The following is a 19,246-nucleotide window of genomic DNA, read 5'->3' as shown; positions in this document are numbered from 1 at the left end:
ATAAGAAATAACCATAGGTTTGTTCCGGGGAGAATGGACGGGGGATTTGGAACATGGCAAAGAGCTGGAGTAGTACAATTGAGAGATCTGTTCGTAGATGGGACGTTTGCGAGTCTGGGAGCGTTGACGGAAAAATATGGGTTGCCCCAAGGGAATGCATTTCGGTATATGCAACTGAGGGCTTTTGCGAGGCAACAGGTGAGGGAATTCCCGCAGCTCCCGACGCAGGAGGTGCAGGATAGAGTGATCTCAGAGACATGGGTAGGGGATGGTAGGGTGTCGGACATATATAGGGAAATGAGGGACGAGGGGGAGATCATGGTAGATGAGCTGAAAGGGAAATGGGAAGAAGAGCTGGGGGAGGAGATTGAGGAGGGGCTGTGGGCTGATGCCCTACGTAGGGTAAACTCGTCGTCCTCGTGTGCCAGGCTAAGCCCGATACAATTCAAGGTTCTACACAGGGCGCATATGACTGGAGCACGGCTCAGTAAATTTTTCGGGGTAGAGGACAGGTGTGGGAGATGCTCGAGAAGCCCAGCGAATCACACCCACATGTTCTGGCCATGTCCGGCATTACAGGGGTTCTGGGTGGGGGTGGCGAAGGTGCTTTCGAAGGTGGTGGGGGTCCGGGTCGAGCCAAGCTGGGGGCTGGCTATATTTGGGGTTGCAGAAGAGCCGGGAGTGCAGGAGGCGAGAGAGGCTGATGTTTTGGCCTTTGCGTCCCTAGTAGCCCGGCGCAGGATATTGCTTATGTGGAAGGAAGCCAAACCCCCGGGCGTGGAGACCTGGATAAACGACATGGCAGGGTTTATAAAGTTAGAACGGATCAAGTTCGTATTAAGGGGATCGGCTCAAGGGTTCACCAGGCGGTGGCAACCGTTCGTTAACTACCTCACAGAACAATAGAGGGAATGAAAAAGAAAGAAAGACAACAGCAGCAACCCAGGAGGGGGGGGGAGGGTCCGGAGGATCCGGGCGGGCTCTTAGGGATGTCATTGTATATGTATAGACAACTGTTATAGGTAATGTATATTGGACTGTTGGATTGTATCTTTGGAGAGTAACTATTTTTGACAAGGCAGTTGCCATTTAGTTTTGTTTTTGTTTATATATTATTTATTTATTTGTTTAAACTGGCCACTGTTATTTATATTGCTTTATTGTTGTTTAAAAGAAACACTACGTACTGTTATGTTTGGCCAAAAAATCTTGAATAAAATATATTTTTTAAAAAAAGGATGTTGATGGTGGATGTCACGGAATGTCATGGGGTGATGGTTAGACTTTCTTGTTGGGAGATATTCATTGCCTGGCACTGGTGTGGCGTGAATGTTACTTGTCACTTATCAATTAGAGCCTGGATCTTGTCCAGGTTTTTGTAGCCTGTGGTTCATTCTCTGAGGAACTGTGAATGGAAAGAATATCAGTATGGAATCATCAGTAAATACAAGAACATAAAAGATAGGAGGGATAGGCTGTATGGTCCCTCGAGCATGCTCGACCATTCAATAGGACCATGGCTGATCTGATCAGGACCTCAATTCTACTTTCCTGCCTTCTCCCACTAACTCTCAACTTGCTTGTTGATCAAAAATCTGTATAACTCGGCCTTGACCCAGCTACTACTGTTCTCTGGGATAGAGAATTCCAAAGTTTAGCGACCCTCAGAGAGAAGAAATTCCTCTTCATTTCCATCTCGAGTGCCCCCTTATTCTAGATTCCCCCACAAGGGGAAACCTTGTCTCAGCAACTACCCAGTCAAGCCCCCTCAGGACCTTGTGTGTTACAGTCCCTCATTTGACCTTATGATGGAGGAAAGATCAGGACACTGCCCAGCGGAACTTCTGAAATTATATTCTGGGGTTGGGTGACCGCCTATAAGAACCACATCATCTTCCTTTGTGCTGGTTATGGGCCAGGGTTCAGAGAATCCGACTTCCGGGTGCGGCGATGGCCAGCTAAGTCGCACGTTTCGGCAGCTCCCGTTGGAACGGACTTTTGGGCTCTTAATAGGAGCCCCAACGGCAATTTAAACGGCCAAAAACACTGTGCAGTAAACCAGAAGGGAATCCCCCCGGACACGCATGGATAAGGGAGAGGATAGCGGCCGGATTGCGGAGGATCCTCTGGAGCAGCGGCAAGGAAGGCAAGCTCAAAGCAAGATGGCGTCGGAAGGTGGCCGTTTGTTATGGGGCCCGGACCAACAAGAGTTCCTGCGGCGCTGTGTGGAAGAGCTGAAAATGGAGTTGAAGAAGGAGCTGTTGGCCCCATATTACAGGCGATTGAAGGGCTAAAGGAGGAGCAGAAGACCCAAGAGCAGGAGTTTCGGGTCGTGAAGGCAAAGGCTGCTGAAAATGAAGACGAAATACAGGGCCTGGTGGTGAAGACAGAGACGCACGAGGCACAGCACAAAAGGTGTGTGGAATGGCTGGAAGTACTGGAGAATAATTCGAGGAAGAATTTAAGGGTTCTGGGTCTTCCCGAAGGCGCAGAAGGGGCGGACGTCGGGACATATGTGAGCACGATGCTTCACTCGCTAATGGGATCGGGCCCTTTGGAGATGGAGGGAGCTTATCGAGTTTTGGCGCGAAGACCGAGGGCTGGAGAAATACCTCGAGCCATAGTGGTGAGGCTTCTCCGCTACAATGACAGAGAGACGGTCCTCAGATGGGCGAAGAAAACTCGGAGCTGAAGGTGGGAGAACGCGGTGATCCACGTATACCAGGATTGGAGTGCGGAGGTGGCGAGAAGGAGGGCAAGTTTCAATCGGGCTAAGGCGGTGCTTCACAAAAAGAAGGTTCAGTTTGGAATGTTGCAACCGGCGAGATTGTGGGTCACACACCAAGGGAAGCACCGCTACTTTGAGACGGCAGAAGAGGCGTGGACATTCATTGTGGACGAGAAGCTGGAATAGTCTGGCGAGAGAAAGAACTTTTGGGACAAAGTGGTGGGGTGATTATGTGGGGCGAGGAAAAAGGGGGGGGGGAAGATGATTTTTCAATTTGTTAATCTTGCGATCCTGCAACTTTTCTCTCGTCCCCATGTTTGGGGGGGGGGGGGAGGAGTATGAGGAACTGTGGGCGCCGGCCATTAGGGGCGGGGCCGAGTGGGAAACGCGGGCTTTGTTCCCGCGCTATGGTAATTATGGCGGGAAGGAGGGGGCCTCGCACAGTGGGGGCCGAGGACAAGGGGGGAAGCCGAGGTCAGCCAGAGTTCGCTGACTTCTGGGAGCAACATGGGGGGGTGCAACTACACTAGAAAGGGATCTAGCGGAGGGGGGGGTTAACTGGGTTGCTGCTGCTAAGGAGAAGGGGGAGCTGTTATGGGATGGGGTGGTCGAGGCGGGAGGGCATCGTCGGGGGGATACACGGGTACGTAGGAACCGGGTGAGGCGCTGGGTTAAAAAAGGGGATGGCTAGTCGACAAGGGGGGGGGGTAAAGAGCCCCCCAACCCGGCTGATCACGTGAGAGGGCTAAATGGGCCGATTAAAAGGGCATGGGTACTCGCACACCTAAAGAAATTAAAGGCAGATGTGGTTATGTTGCAGGAGACGCATCTGAAACTGATAGACCAGGTCAGGCTACGTAAAGGATGGGTGGGGCAGGTGTTTCATTCGGATTTAGATGCGAAGAACAGGGGGGTGGCTATCTTAGTGGGGAAACGGGTACTGTTTGAGGCAAAGACCATAGTGGCGGATAGTGGGGGTAGATGTGTGATGGTGAGTGGCAGATTGCAAGGGAGGCGGTGGTTCTGGTGAACGTATACGCCCCGAACTGGGATGATGCAAATTTTATGAGGCGTATGTTGGGACGTATCCCGGACCTGGAGGCGGGAAAGTTGGTAATGGGGGGAGACTTCAATACGGTGCTTGATCCAGGTCTGGACCGGTCGAGGTCCAGGACCGGGAGGAGGCCGGCAGTGGCCAGGGTGCTCAAGGACTTCATGGAGCAGATGGGAGGGGTAGACCCCTGGAGATTTAGTAGGCCTAGGAGTAAGGAGTTCTCATTTTTCTCCCATGTTCACAAAGTATACTCACGGATAGACTTTTTTGTCTTGGGAAGGGCACTGATTCCGAAGGTGACAGGGACGGAATATACGGCCATAGCTATCTCGGACCACGCTCCACATTGGGTAGACCTGGAGGTAGGAGAGGAAAAAGAACAGCACCCACTCTGGAGAATGGATATGGGCTGATTGGCGGATGAGGGGGTATGTTTAAAGGTGAGGGGGTGCATCGAAAAGTACTTGGAGCTTAATGACAATGGAGAGGTTCAGGTGGGAGTGGCCTGGGAGGCGTTGAAGGCGGTGGTTAGAGGGGAACTGATATCCATAAGGGCACATAAAGGGAAGCAAGAGCGTAAAGAAAGGGAGCGATTGCTGAAAGAACTTTTGAGGGTGGACAGGCAATATGCGGAGGCACTGGAGGAGGGACTGTACAGGGAAAGACAAAGGCTACATGTGGGATTTGACCTGCTGACCACGGGTAAGGCAGAGGCACAGTGGAGGAGGGCACAGGGTGGACAGTATGAGTATGGAGAGAAGGAGAGTCGGCTACTGGCCCACCAATTGAGGAAGAGGGGAGCAGAGAGGGAGATAGGTGGGGTGAGAGATGAGGAGGGAGAGATGGAACGGGGAGCGGAGAGAGTGAACGGGGTGTTCAAGGCATTTTATGAGAGGTTATATAAGGCTCAGCCCCCGGAAGGGAAGGAGGGAATGATGTGTTTCTTGGATCAGCTGGAATTCCCTAAGGTGGAGGAGCAGGAGAGGGCGGGACTGGGAGCACAGATTGAGATGGAGGAGGTGGTAAAAGGGATTGGGAGCATGCAGGCGGGGAAGGCCCCGGGACCGGACGGATTCCCGGTGGAATTTTATAGGAAGTATATGGACTTGCTAGCCCCACTTTTGACGAGAACCTTTAATGAGGCTAGGGAAAGGGGGCAGCTGCCCCCGACTATGTCGGAGGCAACGATATCGCTCCTTTTGAAGAAGGAAAAAGACCCGCTGCAGTGTGGGTCCTACAGGCCCATTTCCCTTTTAAATGTAGATGCTAAGCTCCTGGCCAAGGTGACGGCGACGAGGATAGAGGACTGTGTCCCGGGGGTGGTCCATGAGGACCAAACCGGGTTCGTGAAGGGGAGACAGCTGAACACGAACATACGGAGGTTGCTAGGGGTAATGATGATGCCCCCGCCAGAGGGGGAGGCAGAGATAGTGGTGGCGATGGATGCCGAGAAAGCATTCGACAGAGTGGAGTGGGATTATATCTGGGAGGTGCTGAGGAGATTTGGTTTTGGAGAAGGGTATATCGGATGGGTACAGCTGCTGTTTAGGGCCCCGGTGGCGAGCGTGGTCACGAACAGACAGAGGTCTGATTACTTCCGTCTTCATAGAGGGACGAGGCAGGGGTGTCCCCTGTCTCTGTTACTGTTTGCATTGGCGATTGAGCCCCTGGCCATAGCACTGAGGGGCTCCAGGAAGTGGAGGGGAGTGCTCAGGGGAGGAGAAGAACACCGGGTATCCTTGTATGCAGATGATTTATTGCTGTATGTTGCGGACCCAGTGGAGGGGATGCCTGAGATAATGCAGACACTCAGGGAGTTTGGGGAATTTTCGGGGTACAAATTGAATATGGGTAAGAGTGAGGTGTTTGTGGTGCATCCGGGGGAGCAGAGCAGAGGAATAGAGGACTTACCGCTGAGGAAGGTAACAAGAGATTTCCGGTACTTAGGGATTCAGATAGCCAGGAGTTGGGGAACCTTACATAGGCTTAATTTAACAAGATTGGTGGAACAGATGGAGGAGGATTTTAAGAGATGGGACATGGTACCCCTGTCACTGGTGGGTAGGGTGCAGGCGGTCAAAATGGTCGTCCTCCCGAGATTCCTCTTTGTGTTTCAGTGCCTTCCGGTGATGGTCACGAAGGCCTTTTTCAAGAGAATTGAGAAAAGTGTCATGAGTTTTGTGGGGGCCGGGAAGACCCCGAGAGTGAGGAGGGGGTTCTTGCAGCGTAGCAGGGATAGGGGGGGGGGGGGGGCTGGCACTACCGAGCCTAAGTGAATACTACTGGGCCCCCAATATCTCAATGGTGCGTAAGTGGATGGGAGAAGGGGAGGGAGCGGCGTGGAAGAGATTGGAGATGGCGTCCTGCAAGGGTACCAGCCTACAAGCAATGGTGACGGCGCCGTTGCCGTTCTCTCCGAAGAAATACACCACAAGTCCAGTGGTGGTGGCAACACTAAAAATTTGGGGGCAGTGGAGACGACATAGGGGAAGGACGGGAGCCTTGGTGCGGTCCCCGATAAGAAATAACCATAGGTTTGTCCCGGGGAGAATGGATGGGGGATTTGGAGCATGGCAGAGAGCTGGGGTTGTGCAACTGAGAGATCTGTTCGTAGACGGGACGTTTGCGAGTCTGGGAGCGCTGACGGAAAAATATGGGTTGCCCCAAAGGAATGAATTTCGATACATGCAACTGAGGGCTTTTGCGAGGCAGCAGGTGAGGGAATTCCCACAGCTCCCGATGCAGGAGATTCAAGATAGAGTGATCTCAGGGACATGGGTGGGGGATGGTAGGGTGTCGTATATATACAGGGAAATGAGGGGGAGATCATGGTGGATGAGCTGAAGGGAAATGGGAAGAAGAGCTGAGGGAAGAGATTGAGGAGGGGCTTTGGGCTGATGCCCTACGTAGGGTAAACTCGTCGTTCTCGTGCGCCAGGCTAAGCCTGATACAATTCAAGGTTTTACGCAGGGCGCATATGACCAGAGCAAGGCTCAGTAAATTTTTCGGGGTAGATAGGTGTGGGAGATGCTCGAGAAGCCCAGCAAACCACACCCACATGTTTTGGTCATGCCCGACACTGCAGGGGTTCTGGGTGGGGGTGGCAAAGGTGCTTTCGAAGGTGGTGGGGGTCCGGGTCGAGCCAGGCTGGGGGTTGGCTTTATTTGGGGTTGCAGAAGAGCCGGGAGTGCAGGAGGCGAGAGAGGCTGATGTTTTGGCCTTTGCGTCCCTAGTAGCCCGGCGAAGGATATTGCTTATGTGGAAGGAAGCCAAAAACCCGGGCGTGGAGACCTGGATAAATGACATGGCAGGGTTTATAAAACTAGAACGGATAAAGTTCGCACTAAGGGGTTCGGCTCAAGGGTTCACCAGGCGGTGGCAACCGTTCATTGACTACCTCGCAGAACGATAAAGGAAATGGGAAGGTAGCAGCAGCAGCCCAGGGGGGAGGAGGGGGGGGGGGGGGGGAGGGGGGGAGGGGGGGAGAGAGGAGGGCCCGGGCAGGTCCTCAGGGATGTTTGTGTATCGATATTTGTACCAGGTTATGTATATTGGATTGCTTGATTAGTTTATATATTATTTATTTATTTGTTAAAACGGCCACTGTTATTTATACTGTTTTATTGTTGAAAAAAGGAAAACCCTTGTATTGTTTTGTTTGGCCAAAAAATTTTGAATAAAATATATTTTAAAAAAAAGAGAATCCCAAAGTGTATCATGGAGTTCACCTGACCCACAACTTTTAACAGATTGTGGTATGGGGAGCACACGGCTCACTCTACAGGTATGGTACAGCAGAAAATGGACCAGTGGTTTTTAAAACAGAACAATGTTTATTCTATGAACTCAAGTTAACCTTTCTAAAACAATGCGTGAACATCTTAGCAACCAGTAAATCAAATACACCCCCCCAAAGTATACAACACTAAATAACCTGTATGCTGTCCTTTTTACCATCCAAAAGACTTAACAAACCTTCAAACAGGAGCACATTAGATTTATATTCAATACTGAGAACATTTATAATTCTTCTGAATTCACCAAATGATTAAGAGATAGTCCTTCATGGCAGAGATCAACAGCAGTGCAGCTCAGACACACCCAAGCTTTCTCAAACTGAAACTAAAAAACAGAATCAGAGCTCAGCTCCACCCACACTCTGACATCACTGCAGTAACATGAGCAGCTCCATTTCTTAAAAGGTACATTTCTTAAACACCCATTTCTTAAAGGGTACTCTCACGTGACAATGCTAAAGATGACTCCAGAACGTGGAGGGCTGTCGCTGATCTCCCTTGCTCCTTGATGCTATCCTTGGTCAAATACTGCTTTGATATCAAGGGCAGTCACTCTCAACCTCACCTCTGCTGTTCAGTCCATTTGTTTATGTTTCAACCAAGGCTAATGGAATCTGGAGCCAAGTGATCCTGACAGAACCCAAACTGGTCACTGGCCAGCAGGTTATTGTAAGTGTCGCTTGATAGAAGGTTTTGTCCATCATGTGATCACTTTGCTGATAAATGAGAGTACGCGGTTGGAGCAGTAATTGACCCAACTAGATTTGACCAGCCCTTTTTATGGTGTAGAGGACATATTTGGGCAATTTTGTACATTGTCAGGTAGATGTTATAGATGTACTAGAATTGCTTAGCTAGAGGCGTCGTTCATTTTGGAGCACAGGTCTTTCGCCTGAAAGATGGCATGCTGTTCAGGCCCACAGCCTTTGCCTTATCCATGTGTTCAGCCATTTATTGGTTATGTGGAGCGATTTGAATTGGCTTACAGATGTGTGCTTCAGCACTTGCCTGCTCCATTAGGATTTAAAAGTTACCCTGGTCTGTCCTCACACCTTAGCGGCAGAATTTTCTCTCTATTAAGATTGAAAAATTATTTGCAGTGACTCAAATCGGGAAAAGTGAGTATGACTAAAGTTTCTTCACTCCCTTGATAGATGAAGGAATAAAAGGCTCCTGAACACAAAATACAACAAAATAATCTAACAAGGTGTTCTGATAAATTGGAAGGAAAAACAAGGGCACCAGTTAGCTAAGCCTTTCAACAGGAACCTACCAGTTTCCCCACAGTATCTGGTCTCTAAAATTATTCCAAAGTTTCTCTCCCAACTATTCCCCCAGAAGACAATTCTGGGTATTAATCACTGAGCGAGGAAGTTGTTTCCTGCAATCAATTTTGAACTTGCCGTATCAAATTTGTTACAGTGTGCAATTTAAAATCATGCTCTGAGTTAACTGCTCAATTCCAATTGGTATCCTATACGCAAGTAAAAGGCCCCCCCTTTAACTGCCTGACAAAGTTTGAGTTCAAATTTTCCTAACTTGTTCGGATTACTTTTGGTCCAACAGGGACTGGTCTTGTGGCTCTTTACTGTACTACCTTCGGGGCTTGAATACTTTTCTTCTGCTTTATTACCCAAAACTGAAGCAAATGTGTGACTTGTGCTTGCTCTACAGAGCTTCAGCATGACAAGAGTCAGATTTCTACTCTGATCTGGCAATTCAGCTCAGCATGGTTTGTTTTGTCGATTGCTGGTTTCTAATACTCGAGCATGGCACATATCAGGTTTATTATCACGCACAGATCTCCCTTTGGCCTCTATCCGAGCTAGTCCAGCACCATTAAGCTTAAATAAGGAGCACTTGGCAGTGGAATCTACAGCAAGGGTCCAATTGAGTTGTTTTAAGCTCAGCAGAAAAAAAGCCCTCAAGTTTATATTCACTACGACTCATTCATTTGCATAGAAATACTTCTCCTGTTGTAGTTAGTCATGTGATTTGGAAGTTCAACATCAAAACTGTTTTTCAAAAAAACCCAAAACAGTATTGTTATGGATTTTGAGAGCAAGGCCACGGGATAATTAGATTTCAGGGCACAAGCGGCACTTTAAACTAACTTTGCATTGCATGTTATACTACAGCAATGGTATGCAATCTTCCATATCTATTTCTCACTGTGGATAAGTCATGGTCCAGAACTGCAGACCAGACCCATCCCTTAGGACATAATCAGGCAGATTTGATTTCTGATTTGTGCTGAATTAGCTGGAGTGACAGTAGGAATATTCCACGAGGCTTCAGTGACCCCAGTTAGTGGGGCAGGGCTGGGGGTGTGGTAGAGAGAGTGAGGGACGGTGGGGAAGAGAGAGTGAGAGTGAGAATAAAAATAAATGAGTTTGAGTGATGGCCATACTGAATTACTGGGGATTGGTCTTAGCTCGGAGGATGAAGCAAAATAATGTAGCTTCAGTGTCAAGGCTCCCGCATTAATAGCGACCACTTGTTGGGATACCGGAAGAATTTGCACCTAGGGGGATTGTGTTTAATGAGCACTTAACATTTTAAGATGGGAGTCTATTGGGGGTGGGTGGTGATGGACAAAGAATAAAACCCACATTCAAGTAAATAGCCTCAACTGAGGAGACATGCACATAAAGCTTTCTAAGTGCAGTATCTTTCACGTTACAGAGTGCATGACAACTCTTTCCTTTATCATGCAAGTCTGGACTTCGTGCAGGCCAGGACTTCCTCCACCAGTCACCAGGGTGCGGCCTCTACAATAGAGGCTGCCAATTCAATGCAAAATGAGGGCAGTAGATTCATGTACACTATGAATGGAATGGCAACTTCACTACCACGTCAAAGGCTTACACTTATGAGAGAAAGGGTCATTTCATCCCAACCACAGGTGAAAAGGGTGCCGTAATCCAGAAAATTACCTAATTTCAAAAGGAAGACTGTGCTTGAAGTTTGGTTCACCTCACAGATAGTCATCAATAACAATTATACCATTTTCTTTTCAAACACAGCAACAGTATTAGATTATTGGTGCTGCTTCAGACAAGACTCCCACCAAAAGACATCAGGGTTCACTCATTGCGAGAGTTAAATTCACTCGCCAATCCCAAAATCTTTTCTCGTACCTGCAGTGAACAACGATTGGCCCCGTTTCTGGAATGTTCTCCTGTTTGATATTTACTTCTTCCAGAAAATCCAGGACACCACCAGGATCACTGGGGACACCATGATCGGGCCACGTTTTGAAATGATATTGCCATACAGTCCTTTCAGTGCTCCCCTATAACAGGATTTACATTCATATCATAAATTGGAAAATGCTTTCATCCCTCCAGTAATGAAAAATTAACATATGCACAAATATCCATTCCGACACCCACTCTTACCTGTCCTACTTTAGAGAGTTTGAGCTCCCTCAAGATATAATCGTGGGCCGGGCTCTCGCGAACATTCCTGACACGCATACCACCATACTCCTTTAAGGACATTTCGTCTGGCCAGTATTTCACACATTTGCTCTGAAATAGATGAAAAGTTAACTTCAAACATTAAGAGCTACAAACTCAGCAGGTGTCATCGAGAAGAATGCATGAGGAAGAGATGTCAGACAGACCATTCAGCCAACTTCAACGCAAGTTCAGATTTATAATAATAATAATCTTTATTAGTCACAAGTAGGCTTACATTAACACTGCATTGAAGTTACTGTGAAAAATCCCTAGTTGCACACTCTGGCGCCTGTTCGGGTACACTGAGGGAATTCAGAACATTTAGTTCACTTAACAAGCATGTCTTTCGGGACTTGTGGGAGGAAACCGGAGCACCCGGAGGAAACCCACGCAGACACGGGGAGAACGTGCAGACTTCGCACAGACAGTGACCCAAGCCGGGAATCGAACCTGGGACCCTGGAATTGTGAAGCAACAGTGCTAACCACTGGGCTACCATGTCGCTTATATTCGGGGCTCAGCCCGTTTTCATACCCCCGTGTTACACCATCACGGGTACACCATTGCATGCACATTTTCACTGCCAGTCTTTATTTTCCCCTTTAAATATTTATCTAATCTTTCCTTAAAAGCAACGGTCTCTGCATCCATCACTCCCTGGTGCAAAGGATTTCATGCTCCAACCACCCTCTGTTCAAAGACCTTTCTCCTAATTTCTGTTCTTACTCTGGGTGATGCATTTAAATGGACATCACTGACTTCACAGAGAAAATAGTCTTTTCTTTTTCAGTCGAAACTCTTTTGATAAACCTTTTAAATCTCTTTTGTTTTCTCTGCTCCAGTGGAAACAACATGCACTTCTAACACATTAAACTTAAAAAGCCTCAAGGTGCTCACTGAGGAATACTAAAACAAAAGGTCGGTGTAGAAAAGAGTCCCACATTTCAAGTCAATATCTAGCACAGGAGTTTGTCATTCAGTTTGTCATGCTGGTGTCAGAACAATCCAAAGTTAACCTTCAGTGTAAAGCTGTACATTTAGATGGAAATTTCTTTTGTTAAATTAAAAACTCCGGAACCGTACAAGACAATGATCATCTGATCGCCCCGACCTGCCACCGATTCCATTCTGCCCCACCCTCCTCTCCAAGTATATAATTAATCACATTTCAATCCATTTCTTAACATGAAACGTTAACTCTGTTTCTCTCTCCACAGACGCTGCCAGACCTGCTGAGAGCTAGAACATATTTGGTACTTTGGGAAGCATAACATTTTAAAATTAAAGGCACTAAGGCCTCAAGAAAAGTTAGATCATCATCTTAATAACACTGCTGAACTGTGATAGCAACAGTTAGAACAATTCTTTTCCTTCTGGATCTAGATTTCAATCAGAAGACACAAGCTATTACAGGCCAAATTACAGTCCCCAAATGGCAGCTTACCCAATTAGGCGGACCTTTAAAACAGTAAAATATGACACAGAAAGCTGCAGCCTCAACTGTATCGTGGGCATTATAATCGACCAGTTAACACATACTGTGTGTTATATGGGCCCCTTTGAGGGGGGGGGGGGGGGATTTATTCATGTGGCAGAGACAAGGTGGCTTTCTGGGACTCCGCTACTTTGGCTCGTTGGAATGTCATAGTACTGAAACGTCAGTCTTCAGAGGTTTCACATGGAAATGCTCATGGACAGGACTGAAACACGGAAAAAACAAACTTGAGGTAAATTTAATGACACTTCTGAATTCTACAATTTTCTGTGCTGGAGACATTTCTGTCCTCTGGTATCAATGTTGGAAACTGGACTGATTTCACAGGCTCTCTTTTGCCTTTCTCACTATTTGTTTTATTAACTGCTGTTTTCTAGCTTCTGACGCTTGATTGGCTGCTTTCCTTCACATTTGTCCATTAGGTCTGTGCTACCTGTTCATTTATAAGTGGATGAATTATCAAAGTTATAGTTAAACCAGTGAGGCAGAAACTTGCAGTGAGTGGGCTAAGACCACAGTGAAAAGATATGTACATTGCTCCCTCAAAAACTGAATTTATGTCTGTCTGTGACAAACAAAGAGGATCTATCTGGGAATCGGAGATACTCGCAACTCGTTATCACTGAGGAGCTATCCCTGAAGAGTCCTGTGGGCTGCACAGACTGAATTCAAAGAGAGTTATACAAAGGCTATCTGCATTTCACATCCCAAGTTGGCCATGCTGTACTGCACAGCCTCAGTCTGCTATTTTACCATCTAACTAGCAGCATCACAGGCAGAGTTCTATCCCGGGTTAGACACCTGGCCTCATCTACAATGCACCCAGTGGAAATTCTGTATCATTGCCCAGAAGATTGATTCATCCATGTGCCTATCGCATTGTGTGACGCCACCGGAAAAGTGAATTATCCAGCATTGGTTTTTAACCTCCATGAAGGAGCCTGCTGACATCCACGAAGGGACACCTTACTGAACTTCGATTCTGGATTTTGGAACCTACATGAAATAATATTTATTTTCTCTGCGGTCTCTTCGCTGTAAATCTCTCGTATCTCTTTCCCTCTTTTATTATCCGCATGCAAAGAAGGCAATGTTGCAACCTCACTCCCACGTTTGAAATGTGTGAAAATAAGCTTACCCTTTGTGTTCATCCTATCTCGAGGTAGCTGTGAGGTTAATAGAAAAGTGGATCACAACAAACCAAAGGGTTGGAAAATACACCATTGCTTAAAAAGGGGGAAGCGAGTCAAAATTCCGGTGTTTACAGACGGGTAGGGAGAGGAGAAATTGGTGCTGTTTAAATATTTCTCTCCCATCCCACCTGCCCACCGTCCATAACACATGCTGCAAAACCAAATGACAACGCCGTGTGTGTTTTAAGAAAAGAACATGCTACATTTCTGAGTTAGTGGCATATTGATACATGAAAAGTTCAAATTGATGGGGAGAGTCTAGATTTAACCTGCTTTTGCCAACCAAAATGAGTTGAATTCAATGAATTTCACAAGAAGCAAACTGTGATCAGCCCTTATTGCCCCTCAACCACTATCACCTATTTAGCTGTCCAGTAGGCAGCTGAATATATATTAGCAAAATGCTTAGGTGATAGAAGCAAATGTTTCAGGTTGCTTTCAATTTTGGTTGCACAAATTAGAATTCGAAGCTTCAAATCCATTTCATTCTGCGTCTAGTGATATTTTATAAAGCAACACTCTGAGCCATTAATCTCAAAAGGGGAGAAAAATGTTTCATCAATTGCTTGTTTTCTGGCAGTTGCATTGTCAATTAATCACCATCACTTGCTGCCAATAAGGAGACTACTTTGCCATGCAAGAAGATATTACAATTTATTGATAGGTGCTTTGCGGTCACAAATTTCCTATTAAAAAGGCAGCACTATGTTCTGCAAGAACGACAGCTTTAATCAGAAGCAATATATAGGGTTCACCGTACTCTGACCAAACACATCTTACTGGCCCAAATGGTAAGTGCCATGCCTTTAAAAAAAAAAATTCCCAATTAATTAAATTACAGATTTCAGTCTCTAGTTGGGTTTCATAGAATTTACAGTGCAGGAGGCCATTCGGCCCATCGAGTCTGTAACGGCTCTTTTTTTAAGGAGCACCCTACCTAAGCCCATATCTCCACCCTATCCCCATAACCCAGTAACCCCACCCAACACTGAGGGCAATTTTGGACACTAAGGGCAATTTAGCATGGCCAATCCACCTAACCTGCACATCTTTGGACTGTGGGAGGAAACGGGAGCACCCGGAGGAAACCCACGCACACACGGAGAGAATGTGCAGACTCCGCACAGACAGTGAACCAAGCCAGGAATCGAACCTGGGACCCTGGAGCTGTGAAGCAATTGTGCTAACCACCATGCTACCGTGCTGCCCCAAACCTTGTTACTAAGTTTGTGGTGCTTAAGGGACGAAGAAAGGGTAGACCAGCCCTGGGGCCCCAACCTCCTTGGCTATCCTCCCGATCATGACAAACGACAAGGATGCAAGTACAGTTGTACCCACAGAAACAATGCATGTTCCTGAAAATACAATGCAAAAGAATCAATATGTGAACCACCTGATTTTTCTACCAATGGAAATAGTTGTCAATTATTTTGCCATCTGCAGTCTACCCAGTTAGAGGTGATACAGCAAAATTACTCTACTATTGAATTAATTAGGAAAAAATATTAGCCCCCCCCCCCACCTAAAACATGAATTCTTCCATGGCCCAAAGTGCCGCAAAACGAACATTTTTCCAAACGTTAATCAATTGGTACCAGGTGGCACGAGTAGCCAGAATACCACATAATCTGGGATCTGTTTACTTGTGTAATGCGGCAAGCAAAAATATTAGTGACTTTAAAAACACAGCTTGATTTCATATCAGAAATGGATCTTTTTTTGGTACCAATCTACTAATGGGGCAGCACGGTGGCACATTGGCTAGCACTGCTGCCTCATAGCGCCAGGAACAATTCTGGCCTTGGGTGCTGTCTGTATGGAGTTTGCACTTTCTCCCCAAGTCTGTGTGGGTTTCCTCTGGGTGCTCTGGTTTTCTCCCAAAGATGTGCAAGTTATGTGGATTGGCCATGCTAATTTACCCCTTAGTGTCCACGAATGAGGGGGGATCTATTTGAAATGTATAAAATTCTGACAGGGTTGGGCAGACTGGGTGCAGGGATGTTGCTTCCTCTGGCTGGGTCTGGAACAAGAGGTCACAGTCTCAGGATACTGGGTAGGCCACTGAGGACTGAGATGAGGAGAAACCTCTTCACTCAGAGGGTGGCGAGCCTGTGGAATTCTCTACCACAGGAGGCTGTGGAGTCACTGAATATATTTAAGGAGACAATAGATAGATTTCTGGACTCTCGGTATCAAGGGTATGGGGAGAGTGCTGGAGTATGGTTTTGAGATGGGGATCAGGGGCTGGTTTAGCACAGCCCCATGAGGTATGGGGCTGGTTTAGCACAGTGGGCTAAACAGCTGGCTTGTAATGCAGAACAAGGCCAGCAGCGTGGGTTCAATTCCCGTACCAGCCACCCCGAACAGGCGCCGGAATGTGGCGACTAGGGGCTTTTCCCAGGAACTTCATTGAAGCCTACTTGTGACAACAAGTGGTGATTATTATTATTATTATTAGTTGGGATCATATTGAATGACAGAATAGGTTGGATATTTCAATGTTTCATTCACTGCAAAATGGAGTTGTCATCTCGGATTCCACGGCAAAGAAACCAAGTTGCAGTGGAAAAATAGGTCAACAAATTATCTGCACAGGAACGCTTACAATATCATAAATAAGCAATGAGTGTCAGGAATCCATTATACACAATGATGAGTTTTTAGATGGAAGTCTTCAAGCAGATGCATTTACAACACCATTTTGCACTGCAAACTGCTTTACCTCGGCCAGCTAAATTGGTATGTGGTTCACCTTGCCTCAAATGAGTATGTAGTGACTGATTAACACAAGTGCAAAGTTGGCTACAATTGTTTTTAAGAGAACATATTCTAGCTGAAATTACCACCACACCCAGCCACGTCACAAGTTGTTAATATTCACCAAAGTACCAAAGATGACAGATACCCCGTACTCTAGCTAGCTGAGTCAATGTTTTCAGGAGAGAAAAATGGTAAGGGAAAATAGATATGAAAAATGCAGCAGCTAATGTGGACAGTTCAAGCGGCACTGGATACAGACTATCTGCCCCGGCAAGAAAGTGTATACATCAAATGGTGATCATGATGTCACAAAATCCTCACTCATTAATCTGGTCTTTCAACCAAAGCCAATCTCAACAACTCGACAAAAAACATTCTTGGGTTCAGCGGAGACTCACTTTTCCTCGTTCCACTTCTTTTGTCGTCATGACAATGACACTCGAGTTTTCTTGAAAAACCATCCTCCAGAAGTCATTCACCGTGTTCTGCAAACAGCCCTGGGTGGCAATGTAACTCTTCTTTGGCTTTGTGGTGGTTCGGTTGCTTTCAATGTCATGCTGAGTTAAACAGATGAATACGATGTATTAACGAGTCAGTCCTGATTTACAGCTCTGTTTGATTAAAGAGCAAGAGTCACCAGCAAGATTCTATTATTGTTGTAGATCAGCTATAAAAATTCAGATTTTCTTTAATGGGCTTCTATTCTATGTTGTGCGCCTCCACCTGAGGAGGCAGCAATCTTATGTCAAAGGCTTTTGGAAAATGCAGATATGTGCCCAACTAAGGCAGCAGGGCTGCAAGAGTCAGAAATCATTTTAATTCCAACGGGGAAAGATATCGGATAACTAATGCATTCAATATTTCACCTGCGTAAGACACAACTGCAATTGAGGCACTGTAGCACAGTGAATGGGCAGCACGATAGCACAGTGAATGGCATTGTGGCTTCACAGCGCCAGGGTCCCAGGTTCGATTCCCTGCTGGGTCACTGTCTGGGCGGAGTCTGCACATTCTCCCTGTGTCTGCGTGGGTTTCCTCCGGGTGCTCCGGTTTCCTCCCACAGTCCAAAGACATGCAGGTTAGGTGGATTGGCCATGATAAATTGCCCTTAGTGACCAAAAGGTTAGGAGGGGTTATTGGGTTACGGGGATAGGGTGCAAGTGAGAGCTTAAGTGGGTCGGTGCAGACTCGGTGGGCCGAATGGCCTCCTTCTGCACTGTATGTCCTATGTTCTATCCTATGTTCTAATTGCCATCATTGAATAGAAGAGGGTTAAAAGAATTCTCATTTATATCCCAAAATGCTTCCCGTCAATGAGTTACTTTAGATGCAGTCATTAATGTAAACAACATTTTATTATTTTACACAGCAAACTGTTATGGGCCAGGGTTTAGAGAACGCCAAAGTGTATCATGGAGTTCACCTGCCCCACAACTTTGAATATTGTGGTTATGGGGAGCACAAGGGCACAAAGATCTCTGCAACAGAGATCTAAAGTTCTTTTAAAACAAACCCATGTTTATTTATGAATCCAGTTAACACTTTATAAACACACAGTAAACATCTTAATAACTATCAACACCAATAATCCCCACAGATACAATATTCCATTAGTAACCCTTCATAACCTACTTAACAACATCCAGAAGACCATTTTTACAGAAAGACAGCAGGTTTAAATTCTCTACAGAAACAGGTATTATTGGAAATCCTCAAATGATCTGGAGACAGTCTTTAGATTGCAGAGAGAGATCAATGCACCTTCTTGCTGTGACTGCAGCTTCTTCAACTCTGAAAACTAAACTAAAACACACTGTAGCTGCTAGCTCAAAAACTAAAGTAAAGCAGACAGCCCAGCTCCACCCACACTCTGACATCACTGCAGCTATTTGATAAACATCTATTTCTTAAAGGTACATCCACGACAGCTATTTGATAAACATCCATTGCTGAAAGGTACTCTAACATGACAAAACAGCCAATGAGATAAATAGCAAGTCTATTGCTGCTGCAATGTTGGTTCAGAAAAATGTGATCTTTCTCCCTTCGTGCCCCCTCCCTGAAATCAATTTGCCTCATTGTCAGTGACACAGCATTACAGAGTGTGGGGGATATCCTTAAATACCTCTGCCTCCCCATCTCTCTCTGTAAAATCCAGCCTTCTGACCAAACTTCTGGCCACCGCCTTATGTCTCCTGCTTTGGCTCAGTATTTTGAGACATTTTCCGGTGTGAGTGGTGCTATTCAGTTTGCTGTTGTATTATGGGAAACTAAAGTGGACCACCAGTGGCCCTTGGGGTAGATAATTTCTTCAACGTAAACAGGCATAAATATTAACTCTTACCTGCTAATGTAAATTTCCCTCTTGAAGCTACAATGTCCCTTCGAACATCAAATATCTGATTTTTTTCTAACATACTTCCTGAGACATTAACAAATTGTTCTTCACATTAAGCCAGCATTTCACGGAGTGTGGCATCAAAGAACCTTAATAAAATTGAAGTCAATAGGAATTGGGTGGTGGGTAAACTCTCCACTGACTGGAATCATACCAAACACAAAGAAAGATAGATTTGGTTGTTGGAAGCCAATCATTACAGCCCCAAAACATTGCTGCAGGAATTCCTCAGGGTGGTGTCCTCGTCCTAACCATCTTCAGCTGCTTCCTCAATGGTATCCCCTCCATCACAAGGGCAGAAATGGGGATGTGTGCAGTGTGCTCAGCACCATTCACAATTTCTCAGACAATGAAGCA

The 19,246-nt window shown here is 46.3% G+C and overlaps 1 protein-coding gene across 1 annotated transcript in view; it reads right to left on the bottom strand.

The window, feature by feature from the left end:
- Positions 1–19,246, bottom strand: part of ptpn11a (protein tyrosine phosphatase non-receptor type 11a) — a 76,949-nt gene that overhangs the window by 22,942 nt on the left and 34,761 nt on the right. The window contains exons 9-11 of the mRNA XM_072482750.1: positions 16,890–17,048; positions 10,981–11,112; positions 10,720–10,874 (exon numbers count right to left, since the gene is read on the bottom strand). Coding sequence (XP_072338851.1) covers positions 10,720–10,874; positions 10,981–11,112; positions 16,890–17,048 — 446 coding nt within the window. The remainder of the gene's footprint in view (positions 1–10,719; positions 10,875–10,980; positions 11,113–16,889; positions 17,049–19,246) is intronic.

Source organism: Scyliorhinus torazame, chromosome 1 (genome assembly GCF_047496885.1).
Source record: "Scyliorhinus torazame isolate Kashiwa2021f chromosome 1, sScyTor2.1, whole genome shotgun sequence".
Lineage (NCBI taxonomy): Eukaryota > Metazoa > Chordata > Chondrichthyes > Carcharhiniformes > Scyliorhinidae > Scyliorhinus > Scyliorhinus torazame.
This window is presented reverse-complemented; position numbering and strand designations above follow the sequence as displayed.